Source organism: Chionomys nivalis, chromosome 12 (assembly GCF_950005125.1).
Source record: "Chionomys nivalis chromosome 12, mChiNiv1.1, whole genome shotgun sequence".
NCBI classification, from domain to species: domain Eukaryota; kingdom Metazoa; phylum Chordata; class Mammalia; order Rodentia; family Cricetidae; genus Chionomys; species Chionomys nivalis.
In genome coordinates this window covers 4897784-4922147 of record NC_080097.1, presented here as the reverse complement: position 1 = coordinate 4922147, position 24364 = coordinate 4897784, and the positions used below count along the sequence as shown (strand labels likewise).

Sequence of the window (24364 nt, the reverse complement as noted above, 5' to 3'; positions counted from 1 at the left end):
GCCGCGCTCTTCGGCGGCAGGGGCATGGAGGAGCGGCGGGCTCCGAGCCGTGCCCCGGAGTCCCTGAAACTTCCGAGCAGGCGCCCAATCGCGCCTCTGCCGCCGCCGCCACCGCCACCTCACCTGCCGGCTTGAGAGCGGGACCATGGATGAAAGGTTCAACAAGTGGCTGCTGACGCCGGTGCTCACTCTCCTCTTCGTGGTCATCATGTACCAGTACGTGTCCCCTTCCTGCACCAGCTCCTGCGCCAACTTCGGGGAGCAGCCCCGTGTCGGGGAGGCCCGCCCGCCTGCCGCTCCGAGTTCAGCTCGACGGGCTCAGGCGCCCCCTGATGAGTGGGAGCGGCGGCCCCAGCTGCCTCCACCACCCCGGGGACCCCCTGAGGGGCCTCAAGGGGTCGCGGCTCCAGAGGATGAGGATGAGGATCCCGGGGACCCGGGGGAAGAAGAGGAGGATGATGAGGAAGAGCCCGATCCCGAGGCGCCCGAAAACGGCTCCCTGCCCCGGTTCGTGCCGCGCTTCAACTTCACCCTGAAGGACCTGACCCGCTTCGTGGACTTCAACATCAAAGGGCGCGACGTGATAGTGTTTCTACACATCCAGAAGACGGGGGGCACCACGTTCGGCCGGCACCTGGTGAAGAATATTCGCCTGGAGCAGCCGTGTAGCTGCAAAGCTGGCCAGAAAAAGTGCACCTGCCACCGGCCGGGAAAGAAGGAGACCTGGCTCTTCTCCCGCTTCTCCACGGGCTGGAGCTGCGGGCTGCATGCCGACTGGACCGAGCTCACCAACTGCGTGCCGGCCATCATGGAGAAGAAGGATTGTCCCCGCAACCATAGCCACACCAGGTACCGTCCCTGTCCCATATGGCTGCTGTCTATTACCTGAGACTCCCCTTCCCCGCCCCCAGTCCCGAACCCGCCAGTCCCTTTGCTGTTTGCTTCCTTTGCTGTTTGGCAGCGGTTTCCAGAGAGTGGGACAGAGGATTTGGGTGAAGGGTAAGGATGTCTGGATACCGCAGGGGTCTTGAGCTGGTTCCTTCCCCATGCTCCACTGCTTCTTGCCATCCGCTGTCACCTTCAGACGTGTCCAGAGCCATCCCGGTGTGCGTTTTGCCCAGTGCCTAGCACTCTGATGTGATGTGGAGCGGGCACTCTAGAATAGCTATGGAATAGCCAGGGTGTCCAAGGTCTGGGTTGGACCAGCGAGGTCGAATTGTGAACTTAAATTATATGGTGGAAACCCGAAGCAAAGGCGAGCTGGGGCGGGGGGGGGGGGCAGACACAAAGCATGAGTTTTTCAGGAATGGGGAAGCTGGAGTATATAATTCCCTCATAAGTGGCTCGTGGTGGCTGCTTGCCAGCTCAGAAAACAATCTTTTATGATGCGGTTTTGGAGATACACGTGCAAATATGCGCTCCGCTGTGATAACCCTAATTCTGGAGATGGTCTTTGTTGCTGGGCAATGCCAGGATTTGGACTCATGCTGTTCTCAGCAAGATTTCCACTCTTCCCCTTAAGCCGTTCCAGCAGCTCACCCCACCATTCTTTGTTAAATGCCTACTGTGTGCCTGGGCGTGTGCCCAGTGGATACAAAGACTGAGCCCTTTGCTGTCAAGAGGGAATGCTAGCCGGCTAGCGCAGGAAGGCAGCTGAGGGTTGAGAAAGTTTGCAAGCTTAGCTGCCACCGTTTGAGCAATGCCCAGGGTTAAGAATATGGTCAGATGCTCTTCTGCCCAGTGCTGTCTGGAGATTTATCTGACGTGCTCAAGGGAATAAAATACTGCAAGTTCAGAACACTAGCTTATTGAAGTTTTGAATCTCAAAGGTTTCAATTTGGTGTAAGGAAGCAGGAATTGAAACGCTCAGCTAGATGTGGGGCTCTCAGATAGCTTTTTGCATTTGACATTATGGGAAAGTTTCATTTATGGGAAGCTACCCAGATTTTGAAATTTGCCACTACTGAAGCATCTAATTCTACTTCTTTTCTCCCAGAATCATGGTACTTTCTTCTTCTTCTTCTTCTTCTTCTTCTTCTTCTTCTTCTTCTTCTTCTTCTTCTTCTTCTTCTTCTTCTTCTTCTTCATTTTACTCGTGCAGTTTATTAAATACTATCCTTGATGCTCCTTTTTGTTTGACGGAAATTGGTCAGAATAAGAAACCAGTGGCCCTCTCCTCGTAGTTTGTCTGAAGGACTTTGCACCTCTAAATATTTTAATAGTGCATTATTTTAGAGCCTGCCATTGTGATTTAGCTTAAAACTTTTAAAGTATTACATTTGCTCTTCCTACCACAAAGCACAGTTACTTCAGTGAGACTGTCTCTGCCCTACGTCATTCCGTGGTGTGCCCTTTTAGTTTAGATAATACAGATTCCTGGTTGGTGCCAAAGAGTTTGTGAGCCGGTTTCGTTGCTTCCATTCCAGTAAAACTGAGTCTTTTATGATCACATCAAATCCTCTGGTGACTTTCAATGAGTGTTAGTATTTAAAAACAAAACAAAACAAAACAAAACAACGTCCTAGTGGATAGATCCATGAAGATGAGAAATACAAAGTCATTGGATTTCACTGAGTGAAGAGACAGTCCTGCTGTTAGTGACCCATGCAGGCCACACGTCGTGAGGTCTTCCCTTCTAGAGGAGATGCACCCCATCTCTCTACTTCCCGGCAGGAAAATTGCACCGTGACCGTGTAAACATATGGTTTCTATCAAAAGCAAATGACATTCTCAGTTTAGCAATGGATCAAAAACATTCATTTATTTTTGCACCAGAAGTTATCAGATGATCAATTATGTTGTACCAATTTGTTTTTCTCTAATTTTTTAATGTGGTATTTTATGTTGCATTGTAGAATCTTCTTATTTCTCCCCCCCCTTCTCCCCAGCGAGTCTCTTTTCTTCATAGATACTGTAGGAAGGAATATCTGTGATATATGTGAAGGGCCCTGCATCAAAAGCTATAGGGGAGGAATTGAAGAGACGTTAATAGTAGCATCTTGCTAGCAGAGAAGATTGAATTAGTTGTCTGTCATTGTAATGCCTGTGTACAGCATTCTACAGTCAACAAGATCAGCCTGGATAATGGAGGGTACATTTCCACAATGCAAAATGGCAGATAATCTATTGGCGCATAATGGGAACAAGGTTCTACTTCAAATAGGGCTTACTCTAAGCAAAATTGAGAAGGAGCTCCTGTTGGTTTTATTTCCCTAGGCTCTCTGCTCCTGGTCCCCTGTTGGCAGTTCCTCCCATTTCTCTTAAGGATCAATGCCCTTGTGGATCACATAATTGGTAAATGCAAGACTCTGGAGTTCGAAGAACATGGCTCTTGATGATGTGTGTACTAAGAGTAAATCACACTCTTTTCAGAGCCCGAGTCTCACATTCTCCCCACTTTATAATGTAAATAATAATTAGGATGCTCCATATAGGTATTTTGAGAACTAAATGAGCTAATCAATGGAACATATTTAGCACAGTATATATACATAGTACAATATGCTGGTATATAATACTTAATATTTAATAGCTGTGTGTATGGTAAGTGGATAGTGAGAAAGGAGGGAGGGACACTCAGGCTAGAGACAGAAGAGAGAAAGCCAACTCTGAGAAAACATGGGGGAATTGAAGGATGCTTCATATGGATTTCAGAAGCTCAGGAAGGGGCATGGCCTCAGGATATCACAAAGGTGAACTTTGACTACAGACAGTGGTTGAGATGGGATTGGAAACCAACAAGAAAATGGCTTGTTTGTATCACTTTTTAAAAAATCATTTTCCAAGGATTCTTTCTTTTGTGTGTGGTTTTTTTCCTCTCAGTTTATCAGTAGGTTGTCCTATCTCACTGTCTTCTCTGTGTTGTGTTTTTAAAAAAATCTCGTGTGTGTGTGTGTGTGTGTATGAAGGAGAGAGGGAAGAGAGAGAGAGAGAGAGAGAGAGAGAGAGAGAGAGAGAGAGAGAGAGAGAGAGAGAGAGAGAGAGGCTAGTTGTTGAGGGGCTAAGCATTTGGGCATATGCATGCCTTGGAGCGCTTGGGGAGGTCAGAGGTCAGAGGACAACCTCATGTGTGGGTCCTTGTACTCCACCTTGCCTGAGGTTTGTATCTTGATAGCAGATGTTTGTATCAGGCTAAAGGGTCTGTGAGTTATTGAAGACTCTCCTGTCTCTGCCTTCCATCTCACCCCGGGAATGCTGGAACTACAGCTGTGGTGTTTGGCTTTGTACAGATACTGGGTTCTGAACTCAGGCCCTCATGCTTATGTGGTGAACCCTTAGCCACTGAGCCTTCTCCCTAGACTGGGTTGCTTTTTATTTTATGTTTTCTCCTCTTTCTATAACCTAAGCTTTAGGGGAATTCCTTTTACCAATATTGGGTCTGGATGGAATCATAATATTTTATAGTAAAATAAAAAAGATAAAAACCACTGAAAAGAAAACTAATCTCCACAATTTTGATGAACATGCTAACACTAAAAAGGGGAGATGATGTTACTGAAGTTTCCCTTGGGAATTCATATCTTCGTGTGGCCATCATATTCCATGTCCTAACTTCTGTGACTTCTCTGATCATATATCATGGTGACAAGTGTCTTAATTACCTACCTCTAGTATGTCAGGTGCTCTGATATTAATAGGAATGCGTTTTGAACAGTGCTGATCTTTTGTGAGCCGGCCTGTTAGGAAATGTAGCTTTAACCTGGGTGAGTGGGTATCATCGTCTTTCTCACACAATGTTAGAAGATACTCTCGCATAGCCTTTTGTAGGATGAGGAGGGGATTTTTTCCCATTTGACTCATGTTCCATTGATCCTATTGGGATGGCTGATTTCCTGTGGATTTGGTACTAGACAGGACTCTGTGCTGTTGGTGATATAAACCTACTTCTAGTGGGGCCTGCTGACTTATGTAAGTATACAACAGAGCAGGAGAGTGGATGCTGTTTCAGCGAAGACTGGAGACATGGACTTCTTCTCCCCACATTCCTGTGCCTGTCTGTTCTAGCAAAGGACCTTAACACATGAGACGGGAAAATGACTTTCATGTCTCAATACTGCACAGGGAAACAGGGAAGAGTCCTTCACTGTGCTCCCATTTGTAATCTTAGAGAGATTAACTCAGGTTAATTTCAGTTTGATGCTTGTGTCTTTTTTAGGCAATCACTGTGGTCAGGATGATGTTTTTTGACTCACTTTGTAGTGTGTGTGTGTGTGTGTGTGTGAGAGAGAGAGAGAGAGAGAGAGAGAGAGAGAGAGAGAGAGAGAGAGGGAGAGAGAGAGTCAGTATGAACTCTTCTGTGAGGTGGGGTGGCCCTCAGCAGCAGGCACTTTAGCGGTGCCTGACTCACCATTGACGAAGATGAAACTCCTTCCTGAGAAAGGACAGCCTGGATGGCCTTTTACTGGAAGAATCCCGAGTCAATCGAAGCTGAATTTAGGGCGTCTTCTCCCAACCCTAGCATGTGAGCAGAAAGAACAGCCAAGATCATACATGAATCAGCTCTCTCTCTAGCATTCATAAATATTTCTACAGGGAAACTTCGGTAGAGTACAACCAGGGAGAAGAGATTGCTCTGCTCTGCACATTCCAAGCTCAAAGCAGCGGGACCTTGTAACGACATTGTTTCCTTAACAAATACTGAAAGATAAGATGAGAAGACACAACACAACTCATCCTTCAACAAACAATCAAACAGACAAATAGAACCGCTTTGAAGCCTCATGCCGCTTTGCCTTTAGACAGCACACTAAAATATATGATTCTAGACCATTGTAGCCTGCACTGCAATAGAAATCAGTTTACCCTCTCTTGTAGTTAAAAATGCTGGGCTGCCAAGAAGGTTAACTTTTTCCCACAAGGTTTGTGTGCTGCCTAAAACTAAAGAGATAAAGTTGGTTCTGTCGACACGCTGCATCTGCTTACTTGCAAGGTCCCTCAGAGTATCACGTCTGCCTCAAACCACCAATATTTCTGTGAGTCAGGAAGATGTTAAATGCATTTGGGTTTCTAATTAGTGAAGGTGTTTAATCCTAACAAATGATATATTCCACTACCTTCTCTTGCTGGTTACTCGGGGTGGGGGGAGGGAGGCTTAGAGAGACAGAACTTAGAGAAACAACTTTAGAGAAACAGAAATGTTTGATAATTAGAAACCAGGTAAATTTAGCCAAAAATGTGATTTTGCTTAGTCTCAGACTCTTCTATGATTTCCAAAAGCTAATTATTATCATCACTTTTACTAAAGACAATCAGAGTCTTAGGGCATTTGAAAAGTACTTTTGCTTGATAATGGATTAATAGTTTGAGACTGTCAAACCCTAATGTGACTTTAAGAGTTACAAAATGTATTATTGGGTAGGGCTAATATGACATTAATTGAATAGGGAACTCTTATTTATGTATTTTATAATAATCCATTACCTTGTGTCAGAATTTGCTGGATGTTGGCTATCATGGATAAATTCTCTGTTGATTTTAATTGGCTAATGGTACTTTATATCACTTATAGCTGATATATAGCTTATAACAATATGTTGAGAAATGTACTCAAATGTTATCTTAGAGAGTTTTTTTGTTTTTAATCTGCCTGTGGTATATACTGTTGCTCTGTAAAACATGCATGAATTGCTTAGCACAGAGATTGACCCGTAGACGATGCTCAGTAAATGCCTGCTTTTAGATTGCCTTTAATAATTATAGCATAATTGACAAGATTGTGGCCTTTTAGAAAATTATCGGACACTTCCCTTCATGACTGTTATTTTGGGTGTAAATTCAACTTGTTAGCAGTTGAGATCCACCACAAACAAGGCACTACATCTGATTTTATCAAAGAGAAAAGAAAAAGTAAAAAAAGATAAGGTTTATTGTATTATAACAATAAGATTCTCCTTTAGAATAAAAGATATCAGCTGTTCTTTTGGGAATACACAGATACATTAAATTTTGGAAAGGTTATTTTATTATACATTTTTAACATAGAAAAAATAACAGATTGAGCTGAGGGGATGGGTGGGGGACTGACGTCTCCATCATCTTAGGCACATTTGGACTTATGGTTACTACTGGTAAACCAGATGGCAGAGTTTGAGTTGGATTGGTCTGGTTGGAAAATGTGACGTTGGGGGCCGACGAAAGAGATAATGAGTTAGGAAAACATCCCCAAGAGAAACTGGAGGAATCCCGTGGCAAACTTCGTAGTGACAGAAAACAATGCTGTCCTCTGATTTCTGAATATAATTAAAACTGAAGAGTTGGATTCTAAAGTCAAGCTCTGGGGATTTTAAGCTCAGCCTCTTGTTATGGAACCTCGGGTTATCAGTCCCCTGGTCTGTGTGTCTGTTTCCTTTCTGGGAAAGGAGCATGGCAAGAGTGTTATAACTTATATTATAATCTAGGCATTAGCAACCTATGTGGTGTCCTTAGAAAAGAGTTAGGAAGTCATATATACGGTTAGCCATTATGATCTCTAGGGACTTGTCATATGCAGACAGCCTGTACTGGGTAAAGGTAAGATAGAAGCTATGCTCTCCTTTTGGAATCTAAATAATACAGAAGTTAACACATAAACTGTAATACAAAAAAAATAGCTGTAGAAGATAAAAAGTAAATGTTGATTCATCTAGTACTAGGGACACTCAGTGGGTACTTAGTTAAATGGAAAAGTGAAGTATTTTCCCCCAAGCATACTGTTTTTTTTCTAATGGGAAATTAATGAAACAGCAATAAAATGTTTAAACATACACAATTAAATTCATACATGAAAAAGTCCTGCAGTGAAATTGAATTAGTTGCCTGTGGCACATAAATATTTTTAGTTCACTGCTATTATTAATATCTACCCATGCTTTTATTGGTAAGTACTGTCATTTGCTTTAAGAACCCTTCATCTAGCACTGTGGATCTATGTTGGGCTGTGCATTCTAATTTCTTTATAATCACAGGATGTCATGAATGTCAATCATCTTGGCTTCTTTGGTATGTATTCATTAGATTTACAGAGCATTCTTCCAAAGAATTCAAGATTCTGGGTATGTAGTTACAAATCTGTCTGATGGACCACAATTAGAAACCTGCAGGATTTTTACAGTTTATGTCTGTAGCGAAAGCCCATGTAGGAAGAAGAGCAAACTCGGTCTTAAACAGTTAGATTGTAATGTGCGGATGGCAGTCTGAGGAGAAGACTCCTATATTTCAGTAAAGAGCATGCGAGGGAGGAGAAAACAGAGTGGTGGTGTGGACTGTCAGTTTCGACAGAGAGAAAGACCAAAGTGACTGAGGTGAATGAACCCAAAGAACTGAACCAGAGGAGGCAACGCTGAATGGAGAAGGCAGAACTTGGTCCTGCATGCAGTGGCTCGGTCTCCTTTGTGTGTTTGGAAGATGCTTTCGGCCACCCAACAGGCTGTCTGCTTTGGAGAAGAAGTATATTGAACATTGCTGCTATGTGTTTACTAATAAATGCCTTCTCTTTTGTAGCATGTTGCAATCTTTTTCTGGTTTTATTAGTGTGGGTTCTGACACCTATTGGGATTTTAAAGGCGTATGTCATAGAGGTTCAGACTGGGGTAAGAGAACAGACATTGGATCTCCAGGTACCTTTTAATAAGGAAGGGAGACTGTTAGCCCAACTGGATGGCAACTGGATAGCAAGTAACAATGGGAAGACTGATGTGGTTATTGTATCTATTGTATGCTGGTGGCTAACAGGAGATACTGTCTCAGTTGGGGAAACCCAAGAAGAGGTATGTTGATAAGACCTGTTTGTGAATCTCCTTCAGCTGGTACTGTGGACCCAATTAAGGGACAGAAAAAGAAAGAGTTGGGAGGATATGTCCTGACTACTTTCTCCTCTTAAGTGTCTGTTTCCATTGTCTTCTACTGAGTGACTCTATTTGGAAGCTAAAAGGCAGGGAACTAGTTAGTTGATCTATTTCATGGACTCCAGTGAGACAGAGAAGGGTGGAAGTAAACTCTGAGTTGCAGGGATGGGACGGCTGAATCTGGAGGGCGACTGACACAGTGCCAAATAATTGGAGGCTTCTTCACCATTTTATGGATGCCCCTGTTCTTGTCAACAAATGAGAGGAAGAACAGAAAACTGTATTGCAGAAGATTCTTCTCTGCACAGAATGCAGTATTGATCTAAAGAATGGTGAAGGTAGAAAAGGATTCTTCCAGAAAGGAAAGTCACTACAGGGACATTGGCTGCATCAAAAAAATCATGCTATTTTGGATGTTTGTCACCAGAATGCACCTTATCCAGCTGGTTAATAGTGACAGATTTGGGCTGTTAGATCCGTGTTAGGGTGCACAGTAGACAACACATATTTTATATCACATCTATGTGCAGCATCTTAAATATTTGGAGTTATAGAGCAATATTAGTTAAAGCGTGACAAGTGGTGTGCCAAAATGACTGTAGTCTGCAAAATCGTGTTTATGAGGTTGGATGCTCACTGTTGCTTAGACTGTGTCACAAACATTAAGAATCTTCAGAGTAACATTTATGAGCAATATTTCTATAAAACTCTAGAGTGAGAGAGAGAAGGGGAAGGGGAGGAGAAGAGGAAGAAGTGGAGGAAAAGAGAGAGAAGTAGAAATAGTATTTGAAATTATCTAAATGTATTTACTTTTAATTTTGAAAGACTTTTGAAATATAGCTATATGTATTTGCAGAAGGCTTGGTGTTCTTTAAAGTATACATGCCAGAATCTTTCTATGCAGAATATTGTAAAGTTTTTATATTTATGTGGGAGTAGCTGTGGGTAAAGGCTAAAACACTTGGAAGTGTCCCATGAAATGGGACAAAAGATGCTTGAAGGAAGGAAGAGGGCTGGGGAGGGTCATGTGACATGAAGGGTGAAAATGTGAATACTAGGGGTGGGAGGGCACCTACAGGGATGGAGCTGGGCATATGATCGTGTGTGTGTGTGCGTGAGTGTGAGTGAGTGTGTGAGTGTGTGAGTATATGAGTGTGTATGTGAGTGAGTGCATTGAGTGTGTGTGTGAATATGTGAGTGAGTGTGCATTGAGTGTGTGTGAGAGTGTGTTGAGTATGTGAGAGTAATATGTGAGTATGTGAGTGTGCATTGAGTGTGTGAGCAAGTGTGTGAGTGTGTGAGTATATGAGTGTGTATGTGAGTGAGTGTGCATTGAGTGTGTGTGAGTGTGAGTATATGAGTGTGTATGTGAGCGAGTGTGCATTGAGTGTGTGAGTGTGAGTGAGTATGTGAGTGTGAGTGTGTGAGTATATGAGTGTGTATGTGAGTGAGTGTGCATTGAGTGTCAGTGAGTGTGTGAGTGTGTGAGTATATGAGTGTGTATGTGAGTGTGTATTGAGTGTGTGTGAGTATGTGAGTGAGTTGCATTGAGTGTGTGTGAGAGTGTGTTGAGTATGTGAGAGTAATGTGTGAGTATGTGTGAGTATGAGTGTGTATGAGTGAATGTGCATTGAGTGTGTGTTGAGTGTGTGAGTGAGTGTGAGTGTGTGTGAGTGAGTGAATGTGTGAGTGAGTGTGTGAGTATATGAGTGTGTATGTGAGTGAGTGTGCATTGAGTGTGTGTGAGTGTGTTGAGTGTGTGAGTGTGAGTATTGAGTGAGTGTGTGAGTGTGTGAGTATTGAGTGAGTGTGTGAGTGTGTGAGTATATGAGTGTGTATGTGAGTGAGTGTGCATTGAGTGTGAGTGTGTGAGTGTGAGTGAGTGTGTGAGTATATGAGTGTGTATGTGAGTGAGTGTGCGTTGAGTGTGTGTGAGAGTGTGTTGAGTGTGTGAGAGTATGTGTGAGTATGTGAGTGAGTGTGTGTTGAGTGTGTGTGAGTGTGTGATATCAACTAGAGCTAACTAAGTAAGAAAATCCTATTAAGGAAACCTGTTACTTTGTATTCGAATTAAAAAATAAAATTATCCTAGCATTAAATGCTGGAAGGTTTTTAAATAAAATTAGTAGGAACAAGAAACAAAAAAGCATATAGTTACTGCTTTGCTCCTGAGAGTCAGATGCTGTGAGTTAACTGTTGCTGTTTATAGGTGGCAAAACAATACCCAGTGAAATATCCATACATCCCCACTGGGACCCATGTTGTTCTCCATCCCATAGGAAGAGATGATGGGCCGTCCATGGAGAGCGGATCTACTGTTCCTCTGTTTAACCATCCCCTTGTGTTCTCTCTAGTTCATTGCTTTATGACACAGCTAGAGTCTGAGCAAACTGGAAATAAGATCGTGGTCAGGCCTTTGTTACTGTGTGAAGTTTCTGATCGTAATAGAATTGCCTTGGAAAGCGGCTTGTGCTGGCTAAGTACCTTGTTGAACTGGATTTAAGTCCAGCTATTTAAAAGGTCTGAGGGGTTGGGGGGTGGGAGTGGAGCAGGAAAGTACTGAAAAAGACTACTGGAAAGGGGGGAGCATCTTGGAGTTAGGGAATCTCCCAGGAATCTATAAGGATGATCCCAACTAAGACCAGCTGATTCTAGCAACAGCAGATACAGAACCTGAATTGGCCATCTCCTGTAACCAGACTGGATGCCTGGCCCAATTATCGTCAGAGAGGCCTCATCCAGCAACTGATAGAAACAGATGTGGAGACCCACAGCCAAATATTATGTGGAGGTCGGGGAATCTTGTGTAAGAGAGGGAGGAAGGATTGTAGGAGCTGGAGGGGTCAGGGATATACAAGAAAACCCACAGAATCAAAACCCTGAACTCATAGGGGAGCCTACACGGCATTGACCTAGGCCCTCTGCATATGTGTGACAGGTACGTAACTTGATCTTCTTGTGGGACTCCTAGTAATGGAGGAGGTGCTGCCTCTGACACTTTCATTGACTTTTGGGACACTACGCCTCATTGTGGGTCGCCTTGCCAGTCTTAATACATGGGGAGTGCTTAGTCTCACTGCATCTTGCTATGCCATGTTTTCTTGATACTCATGGGAGACCTGCCCTCTCCTAAACAGAATCAGAGAGGGAGTGGATTGGGAGGTGGGGACAGAGGGGGCTAAGGGGAGTAACTGGGAGGAATGAAGGGAGGGAAAACTAAGGCCCAGAAGTAAAATATAAATAAATAAATATTTAAAAATCCAAGCAAGGTGCTGGGATCTGTTTCTTCCTCACATAGCCTCACTGTTCCTTATTAAACTGTCCACACGCAATGAAAGAGGTGAATTAGTGGCTATCTCATTTTTAAGTTTTTGTATGTTTGCTTGAGCAAGGTCTCCCTGCATGGCCTCAGGTGGCCTTTTCCCACTGTGTGGCCCAGACTGGCCTTCAGCTCACCGTCCTCCTGTCTCTGGCTCCAGTGCTGAGATGACAGGAATGTCCCACATCTGGATCTCTTTCTAATACTTTTATTATGATTTCTCTATCGCTGTTTCCAATGGTGTATATGAAAGTCATTTGGGTAGGAAAACTTTTAACAACTTGGAGAAATTTAGGTGCATTGGCAGTATTGCGTTTATTTATTAACCTCAAATATTTGCGACTATCAAGGTACATTGTTTGTGTCTTGCATTTAGGCTGAAGCCTAAAACACTGCTGCAGATAAATCTCTTTGCTTTGAAGGTTTTATTCTCCAAGTTCCTTATGTGTGCTATAAAGAATAATTAATATAATGAAAAAATCAATATTGTGTATAAATTATTTAAGCTTTACTACCGTTGTAATTTTCTCTTCAACACCTATTGATCTGTAACAATTCATTTGTTAATTTCTCTCTGCTAAGATATTCATTGTGTTAAGTCTGTAGTAGTGCTGGCCCTGCACTTTCACAAGCAAGTCATGAATCACTAATGATACATGGAACTAGTTAACTTACTGTGAGTGGCCTGAGATGGGAACAGGCTGTGGGAAGCTTGGAGACGCTTTCCTGTAGGAGGTGCTAGTATTTAAAGTGTATATGTGTGCAAGTTATTAACTAGTAAATTCTCTAAGTATGTTGTTCGCTGGGTCAGAAAATCTTTCCTTTTCTTTCTTTTTTTTTTTTAATTTTTTCTGGTCCTGGGGATAGAACCCATGGCCTTTCCCATGCTGGACATAGTGCTTGGTGACCGAGTTGTACCACCAGCTCTTGCCCTTCTTATCGCTCCCTTCCTTCCTCCCATATTTTGCTTACTCTCTCTTCTCCCTTTTCTCCCTTAAATTTAACAGTTTTACATATGAATTGAGTCCAGCACAGTATTTTAATTTGTACTTACAGTATATACCAACTAACTTCTCCCAGTTCTCAACTTCTGTTGTTCATTATTCTATATGCGGATTGACTTCTCTCCTCCCACTCCCCTACACTCCTTTTCGTCCCTCTCCATGTATGTGTGTGTGTGGCGTGTTTTTGTATATGTGTGTGTGAATGTGTGTGCTTGCGTGTATGTGTTTGTGTATATGTGTGTGTGAGAGCGTGTATGTGTTGCATATATGTGTGTATATGTGTGTGTGAAAGTGTGTATATATGTATATATAAGTTATGTGTATCTGTTTGTGCATGTGTGTGTATTTGAGCGTTGTGAGTGTGTATGTGTGAGTTTGAAAGGGTCTCCTCCCTGATTACCTATTGTTATGGACCGGGTGTTACTGAGTCATATTTTGACAGTCCCAATGGAACCACCTCAGAGAGTTGAAACAGTCTGAGACCCTTTGCCACTCAAAGAGAGTTACATTGAAGAAATCAAACTCTTCCGTGGGACTTTGGCACTATGGAACTTAGATTGGTGAGAAAGAACAGTTTTTATTGGCCATTTGAACTTCTTCTGTTGAGAATTCTCTGTTCATCTCAGTGCCCCATTTTATAATTGGGTTGATTAGCCTTTTACGGTCTAGTTTCTTGAGTTCTTTGTATATTTTGGAGATCAGACCTTTGTCAGTTGAGGGGTTGGTGAAGATCTTTTCCCAGTCAGTGGGTTCCCTTTTGTCTTAGTGACAGTGTCCTTTGCTTTACAGAAGCTTCTCAGTCTCAGGAGATCCCATTTATTCAATGTTGCCCTTAATGTCTGTGCTGCTGGGAGGTGGGGGGTCCTTGGACTTTCCACAGGGCAGGGAACCCTGATTGCTCTTTGGGCTGACGAGGGAGGGGGACTTAATTGGGGGAGGGGGAGGGAAATGGGAGGTGGTGGTGGGGAGGAGGCAGAAATCTTTAATAAATAAATTAATTAATTAAAAAAAAGAAAAAAAAGAAAGAACAGTATTTCACAAAGAGCTGCAAATATGAAAATCAACAACCAGGGTGTCAATTTGATCTTCCCCATGCTCTTCCTGACTTATGTGTATTAACCCCTTCTGGTCAGAGTCTCCCAAGAACGATGATTTTGTGTCCTTCTGAGCCTAGAGCAGCTCCTGGCACAAATAACTGTCAACTAAGTGGTGAATGAAGTAATGGAGGAGCAAAAGTAAGCAAGTGTCATTTTATTCAGCAAATTATTAGGCCATTTGGGTAAGCATGAGCTTCCTTCCCAGTTGCTGTGAGTTAAAAAATGGATATAGAAGTACTTTGTAAGGAATAAAGTAGTGGACAAATTTAAATTTACATGTATGGTGGAAGTCTTTTAAGATGAAATAGAAAAGGAAGAGAAGTTGGGTTTTGGAAAGGCAATGAATATATTATTCAGCTTTTATAGAGTTTCAGAAACCAGGAACAACAGAGATAAAGTGGAAAGCGTGAAAATAGACATCGGCTCTGACTTGTCAAAGGAATGGCCGGATTCCTCTGAAACAGGAAATAACAGGACATAAAGGGCCGATCTGAATGCATGCTTTCATTTAGACCCTGGGGAACGTCTCTCAGCCCCAGAGATTTGGTGCAGACCAGGTCTAGAGATGGTTTTGTTTTCCTCCGTTGTCTTGCCTTTGTGAGGAAATGATCCTAAAATTGGTCCTTTAAGATTTATTTTTACGTGTGATGGGTGTGTGTATATATGTGAGTGTGTTTGTATGTGAGTGTGTGTATGTGTGAGTATTTGTAACTGTATGTGAGTATGTATGTGTGTGTGTATGTGTGTGAGGGTGTATATGTATGTATGTGTGTGTGTATGTGTGAGGGTGTGTATGTGTGTGTGTGAGTGTGTATGTGTGTGAGTATGTATATGTGTGAGTGTATGTGAATGTGTGTATGTGTGTGACTGTAAGTGTGAGTGGGTATATGTGTGTGTCTGAGTGTATGTGTGTGTGTGTGTGAGTGTGCATGTGAGTGTATATGTGTGAGTGTATGTGTATGTATATGTGTATGTGAGTGCATGTGTGTGGTGAGTGCAGGTGCCTGCAGGAGTCATAATAATTTGTCAGATCCCCTGGAATTAGATTTACGGGTGGTGCTGAGCTGTGGGTGCTGGGAACTAAACTTGTGTCTTCAGTAAGAGCAGCAAACACTCTTAACTGCTGAGCTTTCCCTCTACCCCTATAAAACTGACCCCCGTGATCCCCGGAGCCTTGGTTGTGGGAATTGTGTTGTGGAATCTGCTGGGACTGGGAAGCAACTCTGCATTTTGATTAGTTGTGGTTTTCCGTAATGGTCTCCCACTGCTAAGAGAATTTTCCTTGATGAGTGGGAAGAAGCACTCTTATCTGTGGCTATAAGAACAGGTATTTAGAATGTAGATGAGGATTATGCCACTTTAGTAAAGTAGTGGTTGTGCAATCTTCTCCAAGATTCATGACATCACTAGACCTGCGTGGTTAGTTAGGTTTCTGGTACCAGGCATGACTGTCCTCTTGCTGAGTGGGTCATATATCCAACTAGAGAGCTGTGGGTTATTGTCAAGGTATTTCTGCCATTACTGTACCCTGGCTTCCACAGCTGGGAAACAACCAGCAGTCCTATCCAGCTTTGATGCCTGTGAGCCACAGCAAAGACAAGCATGCCACGGTAACTCTAAGCGCTTTCTTCAATGGCCTCTTTGATATCACTATCCTTTGTTTGCTTAATCACCTTTAAAGCAGATACCAGACAACTGAGACAGCTTCTATGCTCCTGGGCAGGGTAAAATGAGGAAGGAAAGCCATTTCTTTTAATGAAATAAAGGATCTGGCCCATGTTTTCAGCCCCCTTTCTGTTTGTCTTTCTGACACACTCTGATGCTCCCTGTGTATTTAATACATGGTATTCTATGGCTTGTGTTTCCAAGGATCTTTGAATATAAATCTCCCTTCATAATGGCCATGATCAAATCTAATTCAGCAAATTCAGTTAATTTCAGGCACGTAAGTAATAGAACGTGGGTTTCAAAAGAGACTGTGCTGTGGGACAATGGTCTTTTATCCTGTCACTTGTATTATCTTAATAAAATGCTGATTGGCCAGTAGCCAGGCAGAAAGTATAGGTGGAGTGACCAGGCAGGAAATAGAGGTGGGGCAATGAGAACAGGAGAATTCTGGGAAGAGGAAAGCTCAGTCTACAGTCCTCATCCAGACACAGAGGAAGCAAGATGTAAGTGCCTCGCTGAAAACGGTAGCAAGCCATGTGGCTAACCCAGACAAGAATTATGGGCTAATATAAGTTATAAGAGTTAATAAGAAGCCTGAGCTACTAGGCCAACCAGTTTATAATTACTGTAGTAGACCTCTGTGTATTTCTTTGGGACTGAACGGCTACAGTACTGGGTGGGACAGAAACCCCTGTCAAGAGTGGAAATCAATGATTGGACCACAAGAACAAGGCCAGGTAGAGGTCAGGTCTCGGGTTAGTTCAGTCATGTCCTTACACCTGTGACCAGGATTGTGGATTGATGGAGGACAGTGAAGTGGGACTGGGTCTTTAAGTCAAATGTTCTAGACTGTAGGAGGAGGGAAAGGAAGTTGGAGAGGGAGGAAAACTGAAGTGGAAAACCTGACCCAGCTGGTTCTTTGCAAGAAATTTTACAACCGTAGACTGATTTTAGCTTAAATTTGTTTTCTTTCTCTAGCTGGCCCCAGAGGACTGACTAACTCATTTCTGATCGTATAGAGCCCAGCATCCGGTACTGTAGAGGAGTCTTGGTCCTGGGTCTCAGGGAATAAAATCAGAGTTATATAAGTTGCAGGCAAAAACCATTTAAAAATGATTATATTTTAAGATATTTAAGTCAATTTCTGGCATTGTAATTTGAACTTTTTGTAAAAGTCCCAAAAGGAATGCTTAAGAAAATGAGTGCAAATGTTTATAGCAATGAACAAGAAAGAAAGCAAAAACCTTGAGTTAGCTGAAGAGAGAGGTGGTAATATTAAATTGAAAGTAGGGTGGTGCATATAGATGGCTTTGGCCATGTGCTGGGCTGAAGAGATTAATTTTGATTTAATGTGAAATTTAGATTTCAAAAATGTAAGCAGTAGAGTCATTGCTAAATCCTGTCTATAACTATTATGATGCAGCCCTCCTCAAGAGGAAAAGCTTAAACTCATCCCTTTACCCCAAATATTGACTTTCATGAAATGATTTCAACAAGAATGCACCTGAAGGAACAGGATACTGCATCTGATACCATGTTGTAAGGTGACTGTGCCTTCCAGTGACTTTGTTTCCTGGTCTCTGTGTCTGTTTGTCCCTTTCTTTTTCTGGTCCTGTGCCACTAGTCCCATGGGTAAAGGCCAAATCTAACATGTGCTCTAGAAAACAATAGAAGTATTATTCCTCATTTAAAAATCAGAATTCTGATCTGTTTAGCTTTGCATGACAGTGGGAGGGAAAAAGGTAAAGAGAAGAGATGGAATTTAAATAAAAAAGAAACAAATTATGAGTAGGAAGTTATAGAAAATGAATAGCACTCTGTAGAGAAGGGCAAAAAGCTCCTTGTATTTTTTCCTTTTGTATTCTTTTTAATTGTTTTTATTGTGCTAAACATTTTTTTTTCTGCTCTCCCTTCCTCCCCTCTCCCTTTCTACCCTCTCCCGTGACCCCACATTCCCAATTTACTCAGGAGATCTTGTATTTTTCTCCCTTCTGTTTAGATTCACATATGTCTCTTTTAAGGTCCTCTTCGTTGTCTATGTTGTCTGAGGTTGTGGTCTGTAGGTTGGTTTTTCTTTGCATTATGTCTAAAAGTCACTTATGAGTAAGTACATATGATATTTGTCTTTCTGAGTCTGGGTTACCTCACTCAATATGATGTTTTCTAGCTCCACCCATTTGTCCGAAAATTTCAATATGTCATTATTTTTACCGCTGTAAAAAATGGACCACATTTTCTTTCTCCATTTTTTGGTTAAGGGGCATCTAGGTTGTTTCCATTTTCTGACTATTATGAATAATGCTGCTATTAACACAATTGAGCACATATCCTTGTAGTATGACTGAGCATCCTTTGGGTATATCCCCAAAAGTGGTATTGCTGGGTTTTGAGGTAGATTGTTTCCTAATCTTCTTAGAATTGTCACACTGATTTCCAGAGTGGCTGTACAACTTGCACTCCCACCAGCAATGGAGGAGTGTTCCCCTTATTCCGCATCCTCTCCAGCATAAGCTGTCTTTCGTGTTTTTGATCTTGGCCATTCTGAAAGGTTGCTAGGTGCTTTTAAGTGGTTCTAAGGATTGAGCTTCGGTCCTCGTGCTTGTATGTCAAGCACTTTTCTGGCAGAGCTTTCTCTCCAGTCCTGGATAGCATCTCTTTATCGATTCATTCTAAGATAACAGTTTTAAATCAGGTTAGATTAGCTTTCCACTTTTCCCAACGCATCAGTGGCTCTCATTGTGTGGGGCAGATATTAGATAACTGAAAGGGGCAAAAAACCAGCCCTTGGAAAGTCTACCCAAGATGGAACTGAGTGCTCATAGAATTTCACTGGGTGCATAGGATTCCAGATTATTGAAGAGTCAGAGGACAGTGTTGTGTCAAACAAGATGTTCACAAGCTTGACACATACCTTCTATTGTGCTGGTCAAGAAACAACTATATTTTCTTCAGTATTATGGACAAAATAATAAAACCTTCCTTAAGCTTTAGACATTGGGTCCAAAGATACCAAACCTCTATTATCTAGATGTCTCACACTTGAGGGAGAATTTTATCTCTGGTGTTGCTGACTGTGTAAGATTTTTACAGCAGGCAGATGATGCCACAGGAAATATTGGATGTGAACTGGAAAACACTGTGATGAATCAAGATGTGAGTAGATAGGTTCTGAGAAGCTGGGTTTTCCTGAGGAGGTAATTCACATTCATAAAGCAGTGTTAGAATACTTCAAATTGCCCGTGGCTTTGGTGGGATGGCTCAGGAGAAGATGTAAGTACATTTATAGCTTCCAAAAGGTAGAAAATTGCTTATGCAGAATGGACAATATTCCCAGATGTTGTCTAAAGCTTTATTGTCTACACTTGGAGATATTTTTACATTTGTCCAGGATCTGCCATCCTGCTCTGGAGATGTACTAGAGGCAGATCCATAAGTGACGCTGATGCTACTGACCTTGGATATCACCGAAGTCGTAGGAGACCAAGGAAGGCTGAGAAATGAGGAATAAAAGTGGTCCAGGAGATCGGGGACAGGAGTCTGTCGATGATAGAGTGTGTACCACAGCTAATGGTTATTGGGTCCTGCACAGATGTTTGATGTGAAACCCCCATGCACCTGGAGATGATAAGGCCCGGCTGATGGAAGTTTCCCTTCTTCACATGGGAGAGTGATATTAGCACCTGGCTGACATGTAGCATTTGCAGTGTGGAGGTGCTTGGCACTGCACTGGCCTTGGACATCAAAAACCATCCCGGATAGCGTGCTTTTCTCAAGGTGATTGTAATGTGCAGTGTGTGTTATAGAGCAGAGGCAGAGCGGGTAGATAGAAGGACAGAGCAGAGTCTTTCTAGATGTATCGGTCACGGTCACGGTTTTCATTGCTATGACCATATAAGATACAGCTTGAGATGGGAGAGGCAGCAAAGAGCATAGCATCAGCATGGAGACCTTAGTTCATCCCCAGAACTGTGCTGTAGAGCATGGCAGTCCTGCAGTCTCAGCACTTGGGAGGCAGGGACAGAGAGTGTCTGGAGTTTGCTGACTGCTTAGATCTAGGTGCAGTGAGAAACCTTGTCTCAGAAACAAGGAGAAAAAGCCATGGAGGAAGACACATGATATCACCCTCTTATCTCCACAGTCATGTGCACTTGTGTACATGCACACACAAATACACACATACACACTGATACACACATACACACATGCACACTCACTGATACATACACACATGCACACACACTGATACACACATACACACAGACACACTCATGCACACACATTGATATACAATACACACACGCTGATACACAGATGCACACACACAGATACACTCATGCACACACAAACTGATACACTATGCACACACACTGATACAGCATGCACACATAGATATACTCATGCACACACACACTGATGCACACATGTGCACACACTGATACAGAATGCACACACAGATACACTCATGCGCACACACACTGATACACACATGCACACACACAGATACACACGTGCATACACAGATACACTCGTGCACACACACTGATACACAATGCACACACATGCACACACATACACAAAGAAGCAGTTAAAAGAAAAGAGGCTGATTTTGTCTCACAGTTTGAGGGTACTATGTACGACATCATGGCAGAGAAGGAATGGAAGAGGCAGCAGCTTGTGACTGAGGGGATAGGAGCAGAGCTGATCTGTATATCTCAGTGTCTTTCCCCATTTACTCACTGCCTTTAAAGAAAAGTCTCCAAAAACAGTATCACTAAGCTGGGGCAAAGCGTTCAAATACAGGCGCCTCTGAGGGACTTTTAACATATAAAGCATCAGGTGATTTTTGGGATTTTCTTGGTGCTGTGTTATTTATTGATTGGCAGTTTGGTACATGTGTATAATGCATTCTGGTTAACCTCACCACGGCCCCTCTTAGCTCCCTCACACATTGCCATGACCTCTCCTCCTTAATATCATTTTCCACATTAAAAATTTCTCATAGACAGAAGGACTGACAGGCAGGATAAAGCCTGAGTGTCGATGTGAACTGGCGCCACCCTGAATCAGCAGCGAATCACAGGCAATCGTGGGTCATCTGAGCTCAGAACAGAGCGAGTGGCTAACAATCCCTGGAAGTCGTGGTAAAGACTCCACAAGTATGCCTTGATGATGTGTTGTTTGTAGCACAGGGGCCAGGGTAAAACTACACCATAATTGATTTATTTTCAGAGTAAGGAAGTACCAAAGTCTGTGAGGATGATGGTTGCTTCCTTGTACAGAAGACAAATCAAGGTCGCCCTGGGATGGCATCTTGAGTGGGATGAGAAGGGGCAGATTGATGGTATCCTAAAGGGAAAGGTTGGTTATTCCATTTTTAGTAGATATCATTAAGAACAGATGAACAATAGTCTTCAATTATCATATAGCTTAATTACTTGTGAATGTGCATATTAAGGTGCACAGCCTTCTCAAGCTAAGACGCAATACTTACAGGGACAGTTTGAAGTGGGCTGCAGAATTAATAGAACAATTAAAATGTGAGTAAAAATCAAAGCTGATGAAAAGAACAGGAAATAGCATCCAGGTTTGTTTCATTGCTATACTTAAATATGAATTTAATCTTTTTAATATCTTGGCTTCTAGGGAATGTCATGTCCTAGAGAGCCTTTGTCATTGTGCTAAATTTGAGGAAATAAAATAACCATATTATTTTCTAGCTCCTGGAAGGAATTTTTAGGTTAAAAAGACATGGGATGACATCATGAAGGAACATGGGATGGCATCATAAAGGGACATGGGATGACATCATAAAGGGACATGGGATGACATCATGAACTGTATTTTCACAATAGCTTTGCTAAAGACACAGAAACATTCTTCAGATGGCTATTATTCATGCTAACTTTATCAAATAGACATGCCAACAATAAGGTACTAGAGAATATAATGAAAAACATAATTCACTGAGGTGACTAAGATATAAAGTACGTAGGAATAGCTTCATTAGGGATGACTGTGACCTACACAAAACAACCTACAGCATTTCACTGGAGATATAATTGAAGCAGGAATGAGTAGATAAATGCTTCCTGAATGGGATAATGCATATTGTAAAGGTCGTCCTTTCTTTTTATCAAGTTAATTTATATGGGACAGATGAAAAACCAAAATTAAGAGACTATTCTATTGCTAATAGTCTCATAATTTATTGCTTTTATTTCGGCTCTTTAAAACTTTTATACTTCTTAAGGTATAAATATTATCTCAAAATTTATAAGATTAATATATTTAAACTTTTTTGTCATGATATTAATGATCATATAGAGTACTAACTAAATCTGGCAAAAGGCTTCCTCCAGCTTCCTGTACATGAATTCAGTTTGAGTCTCTATCAGGTGACTACGAACTACGTTTTTGCACTCTGTATGGACATAACAAAGTGTGGTCCTTTAACCTCTTCAATATATGCTGCACATGACATTTAAAATATTGAAGTTTTCTGCAGTGAAGAATGACCATTTATAACAACAACCTTTGAAATCTCCAAAAAGAGCATGGGACCCCACAATGACAATTCTACCTGGATTGGGGTAATCCAAGTCAACAAACACCACCCAAAGATTGACTTTGAATTACAAACTGCTCAGGACAATTTGAAGGTGTTTAGCTGAGATGGTCTAAACTCACAAACTACTCTAGCCTGGACTTGAGACAGCCCTGCACTTTTCCATTACAATGAGACTGGACAACAAATGATGCAATCAGCTCTCTCAGAATTTGAAAATTATCCCTGTATTTTTTCAGGGTCGCTGTTGCCCCCAGACAACAAGAAGTGATTTTAAGAACACAATGCCTACATTCTTAATAAATGGGGTAGGCAGTTTTGTTTGATCAATGGGTTATAGATATTTGTCATCGTCTAGGGGGGGTTGGTTTCAAGTTGTTATTGGTCAGAAATAAAACTGAACAAAACAGATTAGATTCAGGGATCTCATTCTAAAAAGAAAAAGGGGGGATATAGAAATGACAGGTTAAAGGGGTAGATTATTGAAACTACTTTTAAACCAAAAATCAGCTACTAGTCTTAAATATTTTGCATTGGTATGGATTTTTGTATGCTCATACAAATTTGAGGTTATTTTTGTTACGCTGTGTATGTGTTTCTACTCTTGTTTAAGATATTTTGGTATATTGATACAAAATTAAAGTTAATTTTGTTATACTGCATATTTATTTCTTCTCTTGTTTGTGGTATTGTATTTATACAATTCATTTAAAATGTAATGATGATTAAAAATACAAATTAATAGTCATCTATAATAGTCAAACTTATAGTCATATTAGGTATATTTTTAAGGTCCAACAGATATAATTAGATAGATCGTCTTCAAACACTTCAATGACCTACAGAATATGGCACATAATATGTTTAATAACCTAAGATTTTTCATGACAGTGAGACACATCTGTTCCTGGCAGTACCAATCTACTTCAGAGACTATGATGGGTACGGAAGAATTTCTGTATGGAGTTTATTCTCTTTGTGACAAAAGCTAGTCATTTGGGCAAAGAAACTACCTTGCCTCAATTGCTAACAATAAACTTCAACCTGAACTAGCAGGACAAAAAAAAAAAATAGTTACTGCCAGACTTTGCCAAGACAAGGTAGGAAAGTCCTTCAGAATTCTCTGATTCTCAAGAAAGTCTATCAGATATATTAGGCATATAGGTCAAATATGGGTGCCCCAGCATTACAGAAGAGCTTTGGGTGATTATCCAGGCAGCCAGATGTACCTGTCATTATGTAACATTTCACCCTTCTAGGGTCTTGGTAGAAGTTAAGGACCAAATAATTAAACTTAAATTTTTTCTTAGTTATGGTAAATGGTAAATTAGGTATAAAAGTTTAAAGTCACAAAGATAAAATAGACAATAAAATATTTTCTCTGATTTTGGCAAATACAAATGGACTAGATTTTAACTGTAATTCTTATTTAATAACTGTTTTTGTTGTATATAATCTTTCTATATTAAAGTTAAAAGTTTTCTTTTTAATTAGACAAAAGAGGGAAATGTGAAATATTTCTTTAAACTGTGTGAATATATGCCACTGTGATTGGTTTAATAAAGAAACTGACTGGCCAATAGCTGAACAGGAGAGCCAGGCAGATTAACCAAACTGCAAATAATGGGAAGAAGAAGGACACAGTCAGAGGAGACACCAGCCAGATATGGAGTGAGTTGGACACACAAAATGGGATAGAGGTAAAGCCATGAGGCTTGGGGCAGCACATAGATTAATAAATGAGTCAAGTTGTAAGAGCTAGTTAGTAATAAGCCTGAACTATTGATCGAGCATTTACAATTAATAATAAGCTTCTGTGTCAATTATTTGGGATCTGTCAGGTAGGACAGAAACTTCTACAAACAAGAATAATCAAGTTAATTTATAAA

At 41.5% G+C, this 24364-nt stretch overlaps 1 protein-coding gene across 1 annotated transcript; it reads left to right on the top strand.

Annotated features, from left to right (window-relative positions):
- On the top strand, positions 1–24347 carry LOC130885197 (heparan-sulfate 6-O-sulfotransferase 3-like). Its single transcript, XM_057786645.1, has 2 exons — positions 1–849; positions 24326–24347. Exons 1-2 carry the CDS (start codon positions 146–148, stop codon positions 24345–24347), a joined length of 726 nt encoding a protein of 241 aa, XP_057642628.1. The 5' UTR covers positions 1–145.
- Positions 24348–24364: the final 17 nt, after the last annotated feature.

Coding starts and splice junctions, on each gene's coding strand:
- LOC130885197 (XM_057786645.1), top strand. CDS start 146: ATGGATGAAAGGTTCAACAAGTGGCTGCTGACGCCGGTGCTCACTCTC. Junction 850..24,325: donor CGCAACCATAGCCACACCAG/GTACCGTCCCTG, acceptor CAGGTAGGACAG/AAACTTCTACAAACAAGAAT.